The sequence below is a fragment of the Labeo rohita genome, chromosome 9 (assembly GCF_022985175.1).
Source record: "Labeo rohita strain BAU-BD-2019 chromosome 9, IGBB_LRoh.1.0, whole genome shotgun sequence".
Taxonomy (NCBI): Eukaryota; Metazoa; Chordata; class Actinopteri; order Cypriniformes; family Cyprinidae; genus Labeo; species Labeo rohita.
The window spans coordinates 6,715,025-6,734,687 of NC_066877.1; the positions used below are offsets into that span (position 1 = coordinate 6,715,025).

At 37.6% G+C, this 19,663-nt stretch overlaps 1 protein-coding gene across 1 annotated transcript in view; it reads right to left on the bottom strand.

The window, feature by feature from the left end:
- Window positions 1-19,393, bottom strand: part of tsc22d1 (TSC22 domain family, member 1) — a 52,807-nt gene extending 33,414 nt beyond the window's left edge. Inside the window, exon 1 of the mRNA XM_051118882.1 lies at window positions 16,300-19,393. Within this exon, the coding sequence (XP_050974839.1) occupies window positions 16,300-18,854 (2,555 nt within the window). The 5' untranslated portion in view covers window positions 18,855-19,393. The remainder of the gene's footprint in view (window positions 1-16,299) is intronic.
- Between the last annotated feature and the right edge of the window lie 270 nt (window positions 19,394-19,663).

A 19,663-nucleotide genomic window follows, 5' to 3' on the forward strand; every position in this document is an offset into this window, starting at 1 on the left:
TATAAAATAAAATAAAATAAAATAAAATAAAATAAAATAAATGTTTACGTTAATTAAAAAGAAACACATAAGAAATTAAAGCAGCAAGAAAAAATAGTTTTTCATGAATTAAATGGTAATAAATAAGTAGAAAATAAAATATATAAAAATATATAAAAAAAAAGATTACAATCAAGAAAAAAGAAAAATGTTTTAATTAAACAGAAATATTAAAAAAAAGGAGAAAAAAGGAAATGTGTAAATATAAACAACTAAACAGAAATGCACAGAAATAAAGTAAATATAATAAACATTAAAATATATATGAAATAAAAACACATAAGAAATTAGAGCAACAAGAACTTCAAAATAAATAAAATGGAAATAAATAAATGAACACAATATAATATATATAAAAATATAAGAAATAAAAAAGAACAAATGTTTTAACTAAACAGAAATAAAATAAAAGGAGACAAAAAGAAATGAATATAAAAAACTAAACAGAAATGCATAGAAATAATAAAAAATAAACAGCAGAATACATCCAAAATAAAATATATATAAAACAATAATATAATGGTTTATATTTTATTTATATTTATATAAAAATGTATAAAACGTTTTTAAAAAGAAAGAAACTCAAATAAGAAATTTAAAGCAGCAAGGAAAAAAATACCAAATAGAAACAAAAAATATAAAATCTATAAAAAACAAACAAACAAAAAAAAACAAAAAGAAATACACTAAAGAAATTAAAAAGAACAAATGTTTAAATAAACAGAAATATGAAAAAAAGGAAAAAAATGAAATGTATATATTTAGGGATGGCTCGATACCATAATTTTGGCTTTGGTACGATACCAGAATGACACCTTAGTACTGATACTAAATTGATACCATAGGTAACAAATAACCAGCCTCAAAAGATAAGGGAATTGAAAACAATTTAGTAAGTAATTTTAACATACTAAACATGTATTAGTTCATTTATAATTTATAAATTACTGACCAAAATAATAAGTGCTATAATTCTGTTAGTTCAGCTTACCCAATGAATTTTAACAAAGGTTGCTTTACTGTGTTATTCTAACAGTCAAAAATTCACGTTTATTATCTCTCTCTCTGATTGTTTTCAGTTTTCAGAGTCAGACTCAGCCAAAGAAAAAGCATTAAATATAAATCCCTCTCACGCTCTCTCGGCTGCTTCATGTTAGCTGTTTGCGGCGCGGCAGAAACATTCCCTTCATATTATTGATACTGAAATTAATACAGCAAAACTCATGCGTCATTCAAATTCAATTAATATTTGATTGTTTGAAATGCAAGTGCAAATATTATGTGACCAAAGCTAAACTGGTTCCAGCTGTCACGCACATTTGAGCTTTCCTGTTTACTCTGTATCACATCTTAGGTATGCGTGTTGATCATTTGTGAATAAAAGTTAATTAGAACTACATTTATGAATGGTAAATGATGCACTCACCTGTCAATCTCTAAATTCGATCAGGAGAGTTAAAGATCAGGATGAGCAAGTGTAGAAATGTTTGATGTGTTGCCTCCTGTGGCAACACTTGATTTATAGCAAAGCTTGAATACAGGTGCAGCAAGGTCAGCTGCAGTAAGGCTCACCTTTAACATCTGTTTTGTATGGAAAAATGCCATATTTCACTTCTTCTGTTGTCTTTATTTACTAGTTTCATATATATATATGTGTGTGTGTGTGTGTGTGTGTGTGTGATTTTTTTTTAATACTTTTTCTTGCCGCTTTAATTTCTTAAAAAAAATAAATAATAAAAACTTGTAAAATAAATGTTTATAAATTTAAAAAGAAAAAAAAAAAAAGCAGCAAGAAAAAGTGTAAAAAAAAAAATAAAATATATAAAACATAAATATAAAGTAACACAAAAACAAATGAAATAAAAAAGAAAACATTTAACCAAACAGAAATATGGAAATAAAAAGAAGAAAAATATATAAAAATTATATACAACATAAATATAAAAAAATTCAAAAACAAGTGAAATAAAAAAGAAAACATTTAACCAAATAGAAATATGCAAATAAAAAGGAGAAAATATAGAAAAAAAAAAATACAAGTATATAGAATAAATGTATAAGTATAAATAAAAACAAAACAAATAAATAGATAAAATAATAAAATCAAAGAGACGGGGGGAAAAAATAAAATGAAATACCTAAATAGAAAAAACAAAATACAATACAATACAAAATATTTGTATTTATATATAATATAAATTCTATAAAAATTATAATACATACATACACTTGTAAATTCTTCTTAAGTATATACATGAATGTGCTTTTATATTTACATGTATAATAGTTACAGTACACGCATTTTATTAGGCAAAGGCCTACTTTGTAGGCGATTAATCGTGATTAACCGTTTGCCAGCCCTAAAATTTATACAACAAGCCATATCTTAAATAAATAAATAAAATAAAAACCATAGACTTGGGGGTGAACTCTTTTGACTCAACTCCAAGTAACCACCCAGAACAGCCTAGCAACCACCAAAACATGTAAAAATCAAGTTTTAATTTCAGTGTTGTTCATGTGTAGCTGACTGGTCTGTAGCTAATTATTACTCTGAGCTGACAGACAGCCTCAAGACTGCCGTAGACACGGTCTAAGACCGAGCAAATGAATGCTACACAAGACTCTTTTAGAAGTTTGTGATGTTTGTGTCTGGTCTAATAAAGGCTCTGTGTACAGTGTTTCAGGTTTGCAGTAAGTGAAAAGGCAGGATTCTTGATGCATGTGGGTGGGTTGCCTGAGGGGACATGGCTCTAATTTACGAGAGCCAAACCCAGCGCAGTCAGGGAGCTTCTGGCACCGTGCATTCAAAACAAGCCACGGCAGAAACCCCAGTCATCTGCGGCCATCGGAGAGGAACGAGATCTCATCTGACATTTCACTGATAGCTAGATAGAAACATTAAAATGAAATTCACGTATATCATTTATTATATATCAGTGATACTGGGAAGATAATCTGAGACCCATTTTCCCCCTACAATTCTGACTATACTCTTTAAAACTTAGTCTAGATTTCAGCTTTGCTGTTGCATATGCCACTTGTTACAATTATTCTTTTATTTCCAGGCCACAATCCAACAGGAAAGACAGTTCTGCTGAGGATGCTACAGGGAGGGTAACCACGACTCTGCCACAACCACATTATGTTTGCATATGCATCACATGGAGGACAGCGGGTACAAACGACCAGTCGTCTGGAATAAGGCCTACTCTGTTCTGTTTCTGTACCACTGCTGTTTATCTTGCACCTAGAATAGGATTATAAGGCATCCAAAAAAGCCCAGACTACATGACATAAAGGACAGCTTCCCACTAGCCAGAAAACAAGGACAGGGCTTGATTTGTTAAAGGGGCTGTTCCTGGAAAGTCCCTGTTTGAGACGAGTACTACAAATACAGATGGCCACGGGACCCATGGGACAGTGTAGCAGGAGGCTGTGAGAGAACACAAGCCCATGCTTACCGTTTTAAACAGTGGCACTGGCCACCAATTTACCCCACACAGCTAGTACGGCCCGAGACAACAAGTACTGATACTGCGGATAAATATCAACACTATGCTCATTGCTGGGATAATTGAGAGACAAAACATACTAGGTTTGTGCAGTCAATCGGTGCTTAAAAATAAATAAATATAAAAAGCACCATGGTACAACACCATAGTATTATCATCAGCCTCCCGCAGATGAGGTCATGCGACAAAGCGTAAAAGTTAATGCACCGAGATGTGCCACTACATGTACCAAATTTGACATTGCAATTGATTTATAAATAAAATCCAGATGGTCAAAGCAAAGTCATTTGCACTTTGTTATAAATATACAACCACAAGTATAAAAAAAAAACATTTTTAACAAATGTTAAGACCGCAACAAAAAGAGCTCCTGCTAAAACTGCATTTTACAGGAATTAATGATATTTATATTTTCTTACACTTTGTCATTTAAATGAACTGCAAGACCAAAGATCTACATGTTTTGTTTTTGCCTTAAAAAATTAGACAAATTAATCTAAATAAAAATTCATTTTTAATTAAAAAAAAAAAAATTGCAAACTGACAGTGATTTACTCTCTTTAGTTATATTTAAATGTTCTTCATAATTCATAAGGTTTTATATATAGATAGAATGACAGAACTTTAGATATGGATAGAACGGTAGAACTGTGTAAATATAAATATAAATATAAATAAATATATAAAATGACAGAACGATCTATAGACAGACAGACAGAAAGAACAATAAATAGAACGATACACAGAAGGATAGACAGAAGGATAGAACAACAGACTGAAGGATAGAAGGATAGATAGAAGGATATATATAAGGATAGATTGAAGGATAGACAGATTGAAGGATAGAAAGACAAAGAGAAGGTTAGATAAAAGGATAGACAAAAGGATAGACAGAACGGTAAATAGACAGAACGATAGAAGGATAGACAGAATGAAAGAATAAATAGAAGGATGAGATGGCAGATAGAAGGATAGATAGATGGATGGAACAGAAGGATAGAACGATAGACAACAGATAGAAAAATAGACAATGATAAATAGAAAGAAGCATAGACAGAAGGATAGATAGAACAACAGAAGGATAAATAGAAAGATGGGATGATGATAGAAGGACAGATAGAACAGACAGAAGGATAAGATAGACAGAGACGGATAGATAGAACAACAGACAGAAGGATAGATAAAAAGAACGACAGAAGAATAGATAGAAGGATAGATAGATAGAAGGATAGATAGATGGACGGACAGACAGACAAAAAAATAGAAAGAACGATAAAAGAATAGAAAGATGGAAAGATAAAAAGATGGAAAGATAGAAAGATGGAAAGATAGAAAGATGGAAAGATAGATTGACATTAGATAGATAGATAGATAGATAGATAGATAGAAGGGTAGACAGAACGATAAATAGAAACAGAACAATAGACAGAATGACAGATAGAAGGATAGACAGAATGATAGAAGGATAAATATAAGAACAGGATGATACAAGGATAGATAGAACAGACAGAAGGATAGACAGAATGATACACAGAATGATAGATATAAGGACAGATAGAATCATAGAAGGATAGAAAGACCGATAGATGGAACAATAGAATGATGGACAGAAGGATAAATAAAAGGATAGATAGAATGATAAATAGGTTAGAAATTGAACAATAGACAGAATGATAGATACAAGGATAGACAGAAAGATAGACAGAAGGATAGATAGAAGAACAGATAGAACAACAGAAGGATAAATAGAATGACAGGATGATGGATTGAAGGACAGATAGAACAGACAGGAGGATAAGATAGATAGAGACAGACAGATTGAACAGCAGACAGAAGGATAGATAGAAAGAACGACAGAAGAGTAGACAGAAGGATAGATAGATAGATGGAAGGATAGAAAGACAGATAGATGGAACAATAGAACGATAGACAGAAGGATAAATAAAAGGATAGATAAAATGATAAATAGAATGATAGAAATTGAACGATAGACAAAGATAGACAGAAGGACAGAAGGAATGATGGACAGAACAATAGACAGGATAAGACACATTTTGTAGGGGAAAAAAAAATTCTTACAATAAATGAAATTAAAATGTACAGTTTGATAATGACATTATTCTCATATTATGGATAATGACAAAGCAAGTATTAAACATATGTATGCATGTATTCTAAAAGGCAAAACATTAGTAATGATTCAGTCCTAGAACCAACAAGTGCCCTAGATGAGAAATCAACCCAGACTCCTCTGTAGGGATCTGTTCTTTATTCACGCTTCCTTGAAAACCACCATGACAGAGCACTGCACTGCCATACTGCCAGACACAAACCAAGGCTAGGCATAAATTTGCATGTATTCCGCGGCTAATCCACGAACAACTAATCAAACAACAATTCTAAAGTCCTTTATTCTGATTTCCAGCACAAAGCAGCGTGGCGTTGTTTTTAAAACAGGAACTCACAGCCCCTGCTGAATGAGAGCGTCTTCTCCAGAGCCAGTGCGAGAGTGATGAAGACACAATTGGCTCTGGAAGGGCTATGCTAGGGGTTTTTAGGGCTGCCGGTTGCTATAGCAGCTCGGTGGCAGCTCAGACGAGCGGGCAGACCGGCGCAAAGGACAGGGATGGGCGAGCACGCGGGGGTCTGCACAGAAAGAGCGAGATGGCCGGCGGCCAGGCGACACTGGCAGTGTGGATGAAACAATGACTCAGTGCTAATGGCACACAGCGCCACGCTGTATGCTAAATACAGAGCCCAGCACTCATTCAGGCTCCTCGCATAAGAGAGAGGGATTAATTTGGACAAAGTGTTGGGAGAACGACGATAAACCCCATCGTAACCAACACATACTTTACCATTGGATGTGACTGCATTAAATAGAGATGGCAAACAATTTTATTTATTTATTTATTTTTTTTTAATCAAATTTAAAAACGTAATTAAATTACGAAACATACAATTTAACAAAAAAAATAAAAATTGTGGATTTCATTTTAACGGGTTAATTGAATTTTAATCATCAAAAAGCATTTTTTTTAATCAACTGAATTTAATCATTTATTCAAATGTTTCAAATGTTTACAGAGGCAATTAAATCAAAGTGTAAAACATTAAAGATACCTTTTAAAATGTAGATCAAATGAAAATGAAATGTCTTTAATATTTGTATATAAAGAAATATAATAAATTAAATTATAATATTGTAGCTGCACAGCAGAAGTTTACAGTTAAAATGAAGACAAGGAAAAAAGTTTTAATTTTATTATTATTATTAGTTGCTATGTATGTAGTAGCAGTAGTATTAATATAGCAATATTTTATATATGCTTTAGTTTTTATTTTATATATAAATATTTTATTACTGTTATATTATTATATGGTATTATATTGTGTTTTAATATATATTATGTTATATAATAATATCTAATAATAATAATAATAATAATAATAATAATAATAATAATAATAATAATAATATTATATATAGTAGTATTACAGTAATATAAGTTTATTATTTATTTTATATTTAAAATTTATTCATTTCCAATCCTAAAAACGGTTTCAGTTTTATTATTAATAATTATAATATTTTATATTTATTTATCTATCTATAAATATATAAAGTTATTTACTTTTATCCTTAAAATTAGTCAGCGCCAACAGCCTTGTGGTTAGCATATATAGCAAATATAGTGACATACAGAGCCGTTGCGCCGCGGGCGCCCCTTGTTCGAATCCCAGCTCGTGGACTTTTCCCGATCCCACTCCCTTCTCTCTCTCTCCCACTTCACTTCCTATCTTACTTACACTGTCCTATCTAAATAAAGGCATAAAAACACCAAAAATAAATCTTAAAAAATAAAAATAAAAATAAAAGTTTAAAAATTTAAATAATTTAATTTTTTTTTAATTATTAAATCACATTCTATAAATAATAAGCTGAATTATATATATTAGTAGTATTAATACAGAAATGTTTATTTATTTTACATATAAAATTTATTCATTTACAATCCTTAAATTGTGTTTTAATTTTATTATTATTAATTTTATATGCTTTTATTTATTATCCATTTTATATGTAAAAGGTATTAATTTATTTTATTTTTTTTCTTTGAGAAGTACATTCTACTGAGCATTAGCAAGACGTGACTGTGAGTTAATGTTAAACCAAACTTTTGACAGGTTGGCATAAACATTCAAAGTTGGGAATATTTTTACTAAAAAGAAACTATGAAATGCTGGTGAAGTGACTCAGAGCAGCTCTGGAGATGAAGTTTTGTGTTCATGCCCTGACATAGTGAGTGCGCAAATGCTTAAGCATCACGAATGTTTCAGTGTGCCACTGCTTACACACACAAAGACAGAACATACAGACTTAATATTTAAATAGCAGTCTTTTGCGCTTTAACACTCACAAACCGTAGTCCATGTAGCAAAATTTCAAAAATTAATTTGCGAAATTCCATGACATTCCGGGATATATGCAAATTCCATTTTATGATTGGATTCCATGATTCAGTTCGGGTTTGCTTTATTGCGAAAATCACATGGCCCTACATACAGGTGGACGGCAGTGAAATGATGGATGATCTTGTCTCAGGTGGCCGTGGATTCTAGCAGCAACTAATTTGCACACCAGCCCAAGCTGTTTGCTCGTTATCTAGAATTAGGAGTTTGGAATTGCGCAGAAGTGTGAACTTGACTGGCAGATAATCCGTGACACACATGGTGTTTGCAGCAGGGATGGGGAGGAAGCAGAGATAAGACACTCTGCGCAGATGGAGCAATCCCTCAGGGATCGAGCAAGGTGCTGGGTGGGAAAAAATTCCTACTGTCAAAGATCATCAATCGCTCACCTGACAGGCCGTTAATAAAGTCTGCGAAAGTTTATGTTAAGCACTAAAAAGCAATCAAATAAACGTCAGACGGAAAGACAGCTTCGCATTCATCCCAAAAGAATAAATCCTATTTAAATTAGAAGCTGTCCAATTAACAGTGTGTTGTGTTGTGCAGCGGCCGCCATGTTTTCCACGGTGACCTCATTTCACTCCGTCCAGCCTGGTGATACAAGAAGAGGAAATCTCATTGTACATGTTTAACAGAGCAAGAACGCGGCATGGGCACATGCTCAAGGTTGCACGCGAGATTTCCTGCCCGTTCTGAAACCACAGCGAGAGGCAGCTTTCCAACTCTGCTGACTCACGTGCCGACTCTTAGAAAGCCAAAATAGGAAGAGATCAAACTTTCTACAGGCCGTAGCTCAGGCATGAATAACGACTTGGGCCGGGGAGCGGTTTCATTTCAGAGCAGCTATCTGGATTTCTCCGTAGGCATATTAATCAGGCGGCACGGGACTGACCTTTAAGTAAAAAGCTCGCATCTTTATCATTACACGTCAGATAATGAGAACACTGCAGTTGGGAAGATAGATAATACAACATTTGTGCATAATGTGCATAAAAAGCATACTTTTACTATTGTTTCACACTAATTCAGAGCAAACAAACATGGTCACAAAAGAACCACACACAAAAGCCCAATGCTTGGTTATGCAAAACAGATCTACTGCCTAGAAGAATAAAACAAAACCCAAACTGCTAATTCCTCTCACTGCTAAACAAACATTATTAAAGCAATGAAAATAAAATTAAAGAGGCCATGCACTGCAATCACTACACCCAGCAGATCAAAGGAGGATGTTAATTGTCCACCAAAACGTGACAATAAAACAGCCACGATGTTGTTTTGCTTGGTCTCTGTTCTGCTGTTCTGAGAGCACTTAAATAGGCCTGGCTAAATGGGCCAGATGAAAATACCCACTTGGCAAATATGCTTTATAAGTAATAAAACGTGTTGCTGCGCCCTGGCACTTCCCTGTACGCTTTGTGTCGAGGCCTCAAAATAATGAAATGTTTACATGTGAATGTGTTGCGTAGCAGCTGTCCAGATGACACTCTGTCTGGACAAATGAACACAGAACATTTCCAAAGAAACATTCAAGCTTCACCAGATGTGATTCGGTAGTTTTCTTAACGACATCCGCCTAGAACGTGTTCGGAAAACGATTCGAGGTTTATCTGAGAAAACAGTGGCAATTAGGAGATGCAGGAAGTAGCAAAGCATTTGAGGATCATATGTTGTCACGTCTGGGAAAGAATATGAAAGCCAGCAGATTTCAAACCTGAAAAGAGTTGAGACCAGCGCAAATGCCTGTTGTGAATGCGTTTGAGAAACCAGTTCAGCTGAGCTCATGAGGTCTCTGCCCCTATTAGTTTTCAGTCCCTAAAGTACTTTGCTGTGCTCTCCGCTCTCAGGTTTGGAAGGACAGGTTCTCATCCAAATGACATCATCCCAAAAGAGAGAGATGTGCGTACAAAGAGCCTTCTCTGGTCTAAAAAAGACTTCAAAGCACAGGATCTTGTCTTGGATTACAGATGCAGAATGACCCTTCTGATGTTTGATAACGATGTGGCTAAAAACCACATTAAAGGGAAAGTTTGTCCGAAAATAAACTTTTTGACATTCGCTCGTCCCCTCCTATCATTCCAACCCGTATTATTGTTTCCCGTCCGTGAAAAACAAAAAAAAGAGATGAAGAGTCAAAATGTCTTCTGTTGCATTCAACACCAAAAATCTTGATTTATATCATGTTTCAACATAAATAGACAAAATAATAATAAAAGCACATGTTAACATGGTCCATACAAGCCTTCAGAAACCATAAATTCACATAATTGTGCAAATTTTGGACGAATTAGTAAAAAGTAGGGTGTACAATTTAAACTTAATTGCAAGATTAAAGCACACTGATGATATGTGATATCTGCATGTCTGGCACGGTTTCGTCGACTACACACATTATACTGAAGCAAGCGTGACGTTCGTGGTGTTTTCAGCATCTGCTGTCTCAGGACACTTCACATGAATTTTATCTCCAGGGGGCAGTTGCATCAACTTGGCCTCAATATTAAAGGGATAGTTCACCCAAAAATGACAATTCTGTCATTACTCACCCTCATGTCGTTCCAAACCCGTAAGACCTTAATTTGTGTTTTGAAGATGAATAAAGATATTTCTGATGAAATCCAAGAGCTTTCTGACCCTGCATAGACAGCAACGCAACAAAGTTAAAGTCCCGGAAAGGTAGTAAGGACATCATTAAAATGTCCATGTGACATCAGTGGCTCAACCGTAATGTTATGAAGCTACAAGAATACTTTTTGTGCACAAAGAAAACAAAAATAACTTTATTCTTCCGAGATGAAGAGAATAAACTGTTGAATAAAGTGATTATTTTTGTTATCTGTGCACACAAAAAGTATTCTCAAAGCTTTAGAACATTACTAGGCCTGTCACTAATGACTATTTTGGTAATTGAGTAATCAGTCGATTAATCTGACGATTAATCAAGCAATTGGATAATAGTACTTTTTTTGTAGTAATAAAAATAGGCCTAAGTGAACAATACCCTTCAAAATGACAAAAAATACATATAATAGCAATGAGGCAATAATAATCAGTTCAAATAAAGTATCAAAAGCAAGTAATCATATGGTTTTATTGAACAAAACTGTACATAATGTATTATAAACAACAGACCTTGAGTACAATGCCTGCAGAGGGCGCCAACAACCTGACAATTTTTTTATTTTTTTTTACACTTTACTGTGCGATCTAATCATTGTTTAATATTGACTAAAAACATTTAATTCAAATTTCTACTTAATCTATTAAATTTGGCACATTTTATTATGATAGAAAAGTTAAAGCCACTGCAATTTCTTGAATATGTGGACATCAAAACTTAAACTCTGAGTGAGGGTTTAAACTTTTATTTTGAAATCACTAAGAACAGTTAGCATATCGAGAACGATATTGATGTATTCTCCTGTGTTTATGTAGGTTTAGGTTTATAAATGACCTTACAAATCTGATGAAACAGGCCTAGCACGTTGCATTCCCAGATGAATGTTACAAAAAACCCAAACTCACAACAACATGCAGAGATGAAGTTTGAGACGCTCCACACATGTAAATGATAAGTTTGTGTAGCAGCATTTAATGTGAATGGAGCCACTCTGAGATGCACATACGTACCTTAAACACACATAAATAATTAAAACGCACATTAAACCTGCATCGCATGTATTTAATTTAATCGTAGCATTTGTCCATTCTTAATAGCATATATGCTATTATACAAGGGCAAAATGCAATCAAGGATTTTTTAAAATCAAATACTTGAATAGAACCGATGAATTGTTACAGCCCTAAACATTATGGTTGAACCACTCATGTCATGTCATGGACTATTTCAATAAATGTCCTTACTGCCTTTCTGGGCCTTGAACATGTCAGTTGTGCTGCTGTCTATGCAGGGCCAGAAAGCTCTCAAATTTCTTTAAAAATTTTAATATGTGTTCTGAAGATGAACGAAAGCATTACGGGTTTGGACATGACATTAGGGTGAGTAATTAATGACAGAATTGCCATTTTTGGGTGAACTATCCCTTTAACATTTTTTACGTAACCAAATTTTACAAAATTATGACCAGTCTTGAAGAAAAAAATTAGATGACTAACTTTTATGCAACCAGCCCCTGAGCTGCTCTGAGAGTCTCTTCATGAGCATATTACGGTTTAATATGATAAAATCATATAAAAACAGAAACTCTTAATACAAAATCCAAAAAATTAAAACTGAAAACAAATTTTGAGGGAAAAAGGGATTTCATAGGGCACTAAAAACGTCATTTTTGTTCAACAAAAACTAGCCACAGTTTCATTTCTAATGTGCAACTCATCCAGAGGTGTGGCGTCACTGAGGGCAAATATCATGTTCTCATGAGCATTTTGGTAAAAGACTTAAATTTCAGTCTGTTCTGCAAATATAGTTACTGTATGACTTCAAAAGACTCAGACCACTTTTATAATGATTTTCTCCCTTTTTGAAGCTTGACAGTATCATTAACACTCAGAAGAGCGTCAGCAGCTCGTACATTATGGCTAACATCTCTTGCATAAAGGGATGAGTAAATAATGACACTTTTCATTTCTGCCCAATTCATCTCTGCAATAGAGACGAGGAGAGCAGTAAAAGTGAGTATCACTGATGGACCAGGAGAGAAAGCACACGCGTACTGCCGCTTTAAGTTCTGCCACGTTATCTGCTCTGGCCCGATCTGGCCGAGTGAAAGCATTTCCTCTCCTCTCCCATTCCACAGGGTCATTAATTGGAGAGATAATCTACTTGATCTCTACACAATGAGTGATTCATTGAGACTCTCATGTGTGGCTTTTATCACTGCCAAGAGCAGATTACATTGAAAAAGCAAATGTGAGATGATAATCTTTCCATACGAGACTGCTAGTCAACACTGACCTAAGAACAGCAAAAAAAAAACAGATTAAAATAATTTGCGCTGACTTAATCTGCTATTGAGCAAGAGCAAAACAGGGGAAAAACGAATGATCTCATCCTGTAGAAGTGGCCTCATGCTCTACACCAAAACAGCACCAGCTGACAGCCTTTCACAACAAAGAAATAAAACAGGTTGAAATTAAATTGTTTGCTCACTGAGAAGCGAAAGTGTTACATTTGAAATGGCTGGCTCTGTAGGTAGTCCTACCATCCTTCACCCAAACACAATCACACCAAAAAAAATGACACCAGTCAAAAGGACAGCCATGATACACACAAAACAGACCTTGCAATTCTCCCAGGAGAACAAGCTTTTGAAAAATACATCTGAAACCAACAGATGTGTTAGTCTTATACGTTACTTCAATCACATGATCAAACGTCCAAAAAAAAAAAAACAACAAGCTGACAACATGCCAAGTTAAACTTAACAGAGAACTTGGTTCTGGCTATCTGGGCAATACATTGACTATTCAGCACATATTCACAATGATTTTGCTAGTGACATTGGAAATGTGTGACCCTGGACCACAAAACCAGTCATAAGTAGCAAGGGTATATTTGTAGTAATAGCCAAAAATAAACTGTATTGGTCAAAATTAAACTTTTATGCCAAAAACAATTAAGATATTATGTAAAGATCATGTTCCATTAAGATAGTGTACATTTCCAACTATAAACACATCAAAGCTTAATTTAATTAGTAATATGCATTGCTAAGAACTTCATTTGTACAACTTCAAAGGCGATTTTCTCAATACTATTAATAATTTTTTTTTTTTTTTTTTTTTTTTTTCACCCTCAGATTCCAGATTGCCCAATTTAATCCAAACCACATGTCAATGGAAAGCTTATTTATTCAGTTTTCAGATGTATCGATCTCAGTTTAAAAAAAATTGACCCTTATGACTGGTTTTGTGGCTTGTTGGCTTGTCTTTTTGCGGCTTGTCAGCCTGTCTAGCGTTTCATTAGACTATTTTCACGATCTCTCCCTAAAATGCAACTTGCAAGCATGAGCGCATTTTAATAGTACTTCTGATTTAACGTTAGGAGTTAATAAACTATGTTTCTAACTGAATTAACTGCTTGAATTACTAGTAAACGTTCACGTTATTACTTCTTGCAATAACCATTATGAATCCACTTGGGGAGAAAAAGTTTGGGTTTGTTAAACTGATCATGCTCTGACAGAAAAGAACCTACCCTCTGAGAGAAAATCCATAAATAAAAAAAAAAAAAAAAAAAAATTAGTCTTTGCCAAAAGACTGAAAACTACACCACTACTAAGTTTTGATATATTTACAGCTGGAAATTTACAAAATATCTTCATTAACAAGATCTTTACGTAATTTCATAATGATTTTTGGCGCAAAAAAAAAATCATTTTGACGCATACATTGTATTTTTATCTACTGCTACAAATATATCCGTGCTACTTAAGACTGGATTTGTGGTCCAGGGTCACATATATTGCCCATATATTGTAGAGGGCTATCTAGCTGCGGCTGACAGTAAGTGCTGGCCAAGAATTTATAAGACCATCAAGTGTGACATTCGTCCCAACATCTCATGTTTTGGGACGACTACATTTATCTAAAACATAAATCTGAACAGAACAGATGTGCAATGTGACACTGTTATATAGTCAGGCCAAGCAAATATCTTTAAGTAAGATTATGACTAACACCTGAGAGGAACGAGCAGTGCCACAATGATGTGTGCACTGTGACAAAACTGTCTGTTTCATTAAGGAGTGTCAGATTACAGAGCACTCTGTCATCCCTGGGACATCTGTTAGACAAGCTCTGTCAAGCACAGGAAACTTCACTTACGAACAACTCATAAACATAGCACAGTATAAACACACATGCCTGTTATTTCTGAACAGCTCGAGACAAATTTAAACATATGTCACAGTATCAGCAGTATGTTTAAGAGTAAGTAAGCATTCATATTTAGGTTACAATCTTGGCCTTGATGGGAGAAAACGGACTAAAACAAAGCTACAGTTTTCGAGTCTTCAAAAAAAACTCAGAGTGAGAAAATACTTTCAGGTGTGTTAATCAGCTGACTAAACGAGTATACTGCTGCATCTGCAATAAATAGAGACAACCTAAGAGTTTAAACAGACACACTCCATTGATTTCTTTTGGCCTTAATAGAGTTACAGCTTGAAGCAAACATGTCAGAAATGATAATCGTTCCAAAAAGGTGCCTGCAGCACACTCAATATAATCGAAAAATGCCCTTTTTAGATTTCAAACTTTCAGTCCGTAATACGTTAGCACATCCTTTAAGTTCACTTAAATATACGGATGTTTAAAACATCCAAACGTTTTCTTACTACATGGACCAAATAAAAATAATGTTGACTCACTTTTTTTTGTACAATCAAATGTTTTTAGAAATGACAAAGTGCACCCCGTCAATACCATATTTGCTGATGTGATGCAAACAAAAGGGTACTGGCTCCTGCTCTGACTACCCATTTCAAAAGGAAATGTCAATGGTACAAAAACACTGCACTCTGAAGTGATTTCATGTGGTCTTTAAAGGCAGGCTGGGATGCTGTGCAGAGCAAAGCATTTACATTTGTGACCCTGGACCACAAAACCAGTCATAAGTAGCACGGGTGTATTTGTAGCAGTAGCCATCAATACACTGTATGGGTCAAAATGATACATTTTTCTTTTATGACAAAACTAATTAGGATATTTAGTAAAGATCATGTTCCATTAAGATATTTTGTAAATTTCCTACCATAAATATCTCAAAACTTAATTTTTGATTAGTAATATGCATTGCTATGAACTTAATTTGAACAACTTTAAAGGCGATTTTCTTAATATTTACTTTTTTTGGCACCCTCAGATTGCAGAATTTTAAATAGTTGTGTCTCAGCCAAAAATTGTCATATCCTAACAAACCATAAAACAATGAAAAGCTTATTTATTCAGCTTTCAGTATAAATCTCAGTTTCCTAAAATTGACCCTCATGACTGGTTTTGTGGTCAAGTGTTACATTTATGTCTGTAATATCACAGTAACAGTAACTGTTTTGCATTACGTAAAGAAAACACTTCTAACTATGCTATAGAAGCCTATAGGCCTCCTCCTATAACTGGCCTGCTGTGATATTTAATGCACACTGCCATTTATGTTTATTGCAGTAGATTAATCCATACCGCTGATCACCCACTGCCTGCATGTGTAATTTTAATGAAGCAATTCAAACTGTAATTACAAAAGCAAATTAATTGGAAATAGCAAATAGAGAGTGCTTTGAAAATAAATAAATAAATAAATACTAAAACGTACCCATCTTCCTCTCCATCCACAGGTAAGCTCTTCAGCAGGCTGGCCGAGGCAGTTAAGGCATTGACTCCACTGCTTCCCTCAGGACCACCAACGGGCTTGGGTTGTGAGAGCAGAGCCGGGTGCTGTAACAGGAGCTGGGCATCCTCCTGCGCCGTGGGCATCACGGTGCTCACCGCAGGCTGCGGCCCGGGCTCCTTCGAGCCGTTCTGGATCAAACTAGACTGGGGATCACTCTGAAGGGTAGGAGGCACGTTTGATGAGGTCACGGCCGGGACGAACTGGGTGCCACGGCTTTGACTGCCGAGCTGGGACTGCTGCTCCATGGAGGGCTGAGGGGCGAGCTGCTGCCCCTGGGTTTGCTGTATGAGCCCGGCACCGGCGGACTGCACCAGCTGCGGCACAACCTGGACCATCTGCGGGGCGGGTGTTTGTTGTGGCTGCAGGAGCCCTTGTGGAAGCGGCTGAGCAGCAGGGGGTGGCACAGTACCCACGGGCTGCTGCGAAGCTGCAATCAGCTGACCGTTCCCCACCACCGGAGGGATGGAGGCAGACAGGTGGGGAAGGGTTTGCGTTGACCCAGGTGGCACAGTGTTCATGATCTGCTTGGGTTGAGGGAAGTCAGGTGGCAGGCTGCCTCCTTGGCTTAAGGGGTTAACATGTGCCGGCACTACCTGTGCCGGTGCAGCTGGCTGCGGTGCGGGCGGGTAGCCCATCTGCTGCTGGGTCACCACAGGCAGGGCTTGAGCAGGGGAGGATTGTGCAGCCTGGGCGTATGTCAGTTTAGGCATATGAGGGGGCACGGCTGCTGTTGAATGCCCAATTGTGGTCTGCAGTCCTCCCATAGTTGCCGGAGGCTGAATGCCCACCGGCATTTGAGTCTTAAGATGCGCATGAACTAAGTCTTGAGGTTGCATCTGAGACATGGACATGTTAGAAGACGAATAGTCATGCTTTTGAGCAGCAGACTGATGGAAGGTCTGCTTCACAGCTGAGGGGCCGCCCGTCTCCCCGCTGCCCAGACTTTCAGTGTAATGGCTAGCCGTGCTGCTGACGGAGCTCCCGCTGACACTTTCTCTGTCTGTCAGAGCCACACTCTCAGGCACAAACTGGCGGATGCTTTCCACTGTTCGGGTACTGGGGGCGTTTTCGGAGGACGCCGTGCTTGGGGGTTCCTTGTCATAATACTCGGTGCACATCCACCGACCCTTTTTAAACGGCTCAGAGGTAGAGTCCAATTTGACCACTCTGAAACGTGAGCTGGTGGAGGCAGGAGTAGGCACTTGGGCCTGCTGAGGCTGAGCGCTCATTGCCGGGACAGAGGGAGCAGGCATTGCGTGCTGGCCCATGACAGCTGGGCCCACTTGCGCTCCACCTGTTGAAGCAACAACACCACCGGAAATGGTGGTAGCAGCGATGACGCCCATGCCAATTATTCCACTGGGAATGTGTGTCAAGTTTACAGTTTGGTTACTAATACTATTCAAAGCAGGGGAGTAGTTTACATTGCTACTATTGGTACTCTTGCCACCCACAGCAGGCACACTGGCGGAATTTAACATAGAAACATTATTTGTTATAGGATTACTAATTGTGGCACCTGAAGTCGCAGAAATCATTCCAGTTCCTGAGGCAACAGTGGCCAAGGGCTGACCGATGATAGCGGTTGTGCCAACAGAGGCGTTCTCAATCAATCCTACCACATTTGAAGGCATTTTCTGGCCTGTGCTAGCTAAAGCTCCAGAGCTTGAGGTTGTGACCGTGGCACCCAAAGGTATCCCCATCTGCGTCCCAGCAGCAGGATGGGCTTTTCCAGAGGGAGCAGGATTATGGTGATGATGGTGAACAGTCCCGTTAACCATAGTGCCATGCAGGTGCGCTTGGGTGAGAATGGGTGGCTGATTGGGAGACACGGCCCCCGGGGTCTCCGCTTCGTGGAAGTTATTCAGTGTCTCCTCCGAAGAGCTCCGCTCCGGTCCCCCCGCGTTGTTGGCCCGTGTAAGTGACACATCCATGATCTCGGAGGACGACAAGTCTTCGGTGTGCGACTCGTCCAGGTCGTCGCAGCTCTCGGTGTCCTCCGTAATGCTGTTGTTGGTGCTGACAGATGTCTGAGCGGGAGTAACGCTGGTGATCTGAAAGCCACTCTTCTTTTTCATCTGTGCCACTGTGGTGGGCAGAGTTTGGGGTAACAGGGGGGTCTGCATGGGGATATTCAGACTCTGAGGAGGGTTCTGGGGCCCGAGCGAGGGCGCAGCCGGTGTTTGAGACTGAATCAGCACTGGTGATGAATAATCATCCCCCAGCATCAAGTTGTTGCTATTAAGGCTGGTGCTTCCAGAAGTTGTCAATGTGGTGGAACCACCTACCGTGCTGCTGCTGCTTTCCCGTTTGGGTAAACTCATGGGGTAAACCATTTTTCGGGCGCTGCCGGAGTCCCCGGATCGGTCGTGGTGATTCATTTCTAGAGGATAGTCTCCGACAAAGTTATAAACACAGCTCAAGAGAACAAGCTCTTTTTGGGAAGCAACTTGAAGCCGGTCGAGTAATTTCCACATAAAACCAACACTTTCCAGCAACTGCCACGATAATTCCACTTGAGGTGTATTTAAATGTCCACCATGAGGAGCAGGCTAATGCCAATGCTAGTTAACAGTCGCTAGCGAGCTAGCTGACACGGATTCGCCTCAGCTGTTGTTTTCAAGCGTATATCCTCGCAAAAGCATTCAGCACACCATATCGGTGAAGTTTAAGCGTGAGGGAGTCGACACAGGCGGCCGGGGCGATCGATATCCAACCTTACAACGACAGAGTCTCTCCCCATCACAGTTCAAACTGCCAGGCGCATTTTCAATTGTTGTATCGCAGTCTCCAGAGCACGAAATCACACGAAACAAAGTCCTTCAGCCGGCGTCGGATGACAGAGAGAAACCGAGCAACTCAGCGCTGTCCGGCTTTATTCCATCCCGTGCTTTCTTTTGTTTTAGTCCCGTGTTAGTCTCCCTCTCTCACTCTGCTCCTATTCACCAGCTGCCTCCTTGTAATGTAGCCTGTGCTAGTGCTATCAGCCTGTGACGAGTCCCCGAAAGGGGGAGGAGAGCGCGATAACATGGCGACCGCGCATGGCAGTTCACGTCCACAGCGGCCAGACATAAAGCCGAGAGAGTCTGGCGCGGATGGGCGGAGGGCGAGGGGGAGGGGGGTTTCCTAGAGACGGCCGGCGAAGGGTTCCGAAAAAGCACGAACGCAGCCGAGTACAGCCAACTGTGTTGGTGAGGGATGTTTCTTATTATAGCCTTCGGTAACTGTGGCAGCAAACACTCAGAATAACATCTTTTGTCCGCTGTGGGTATTATTATTTGACATT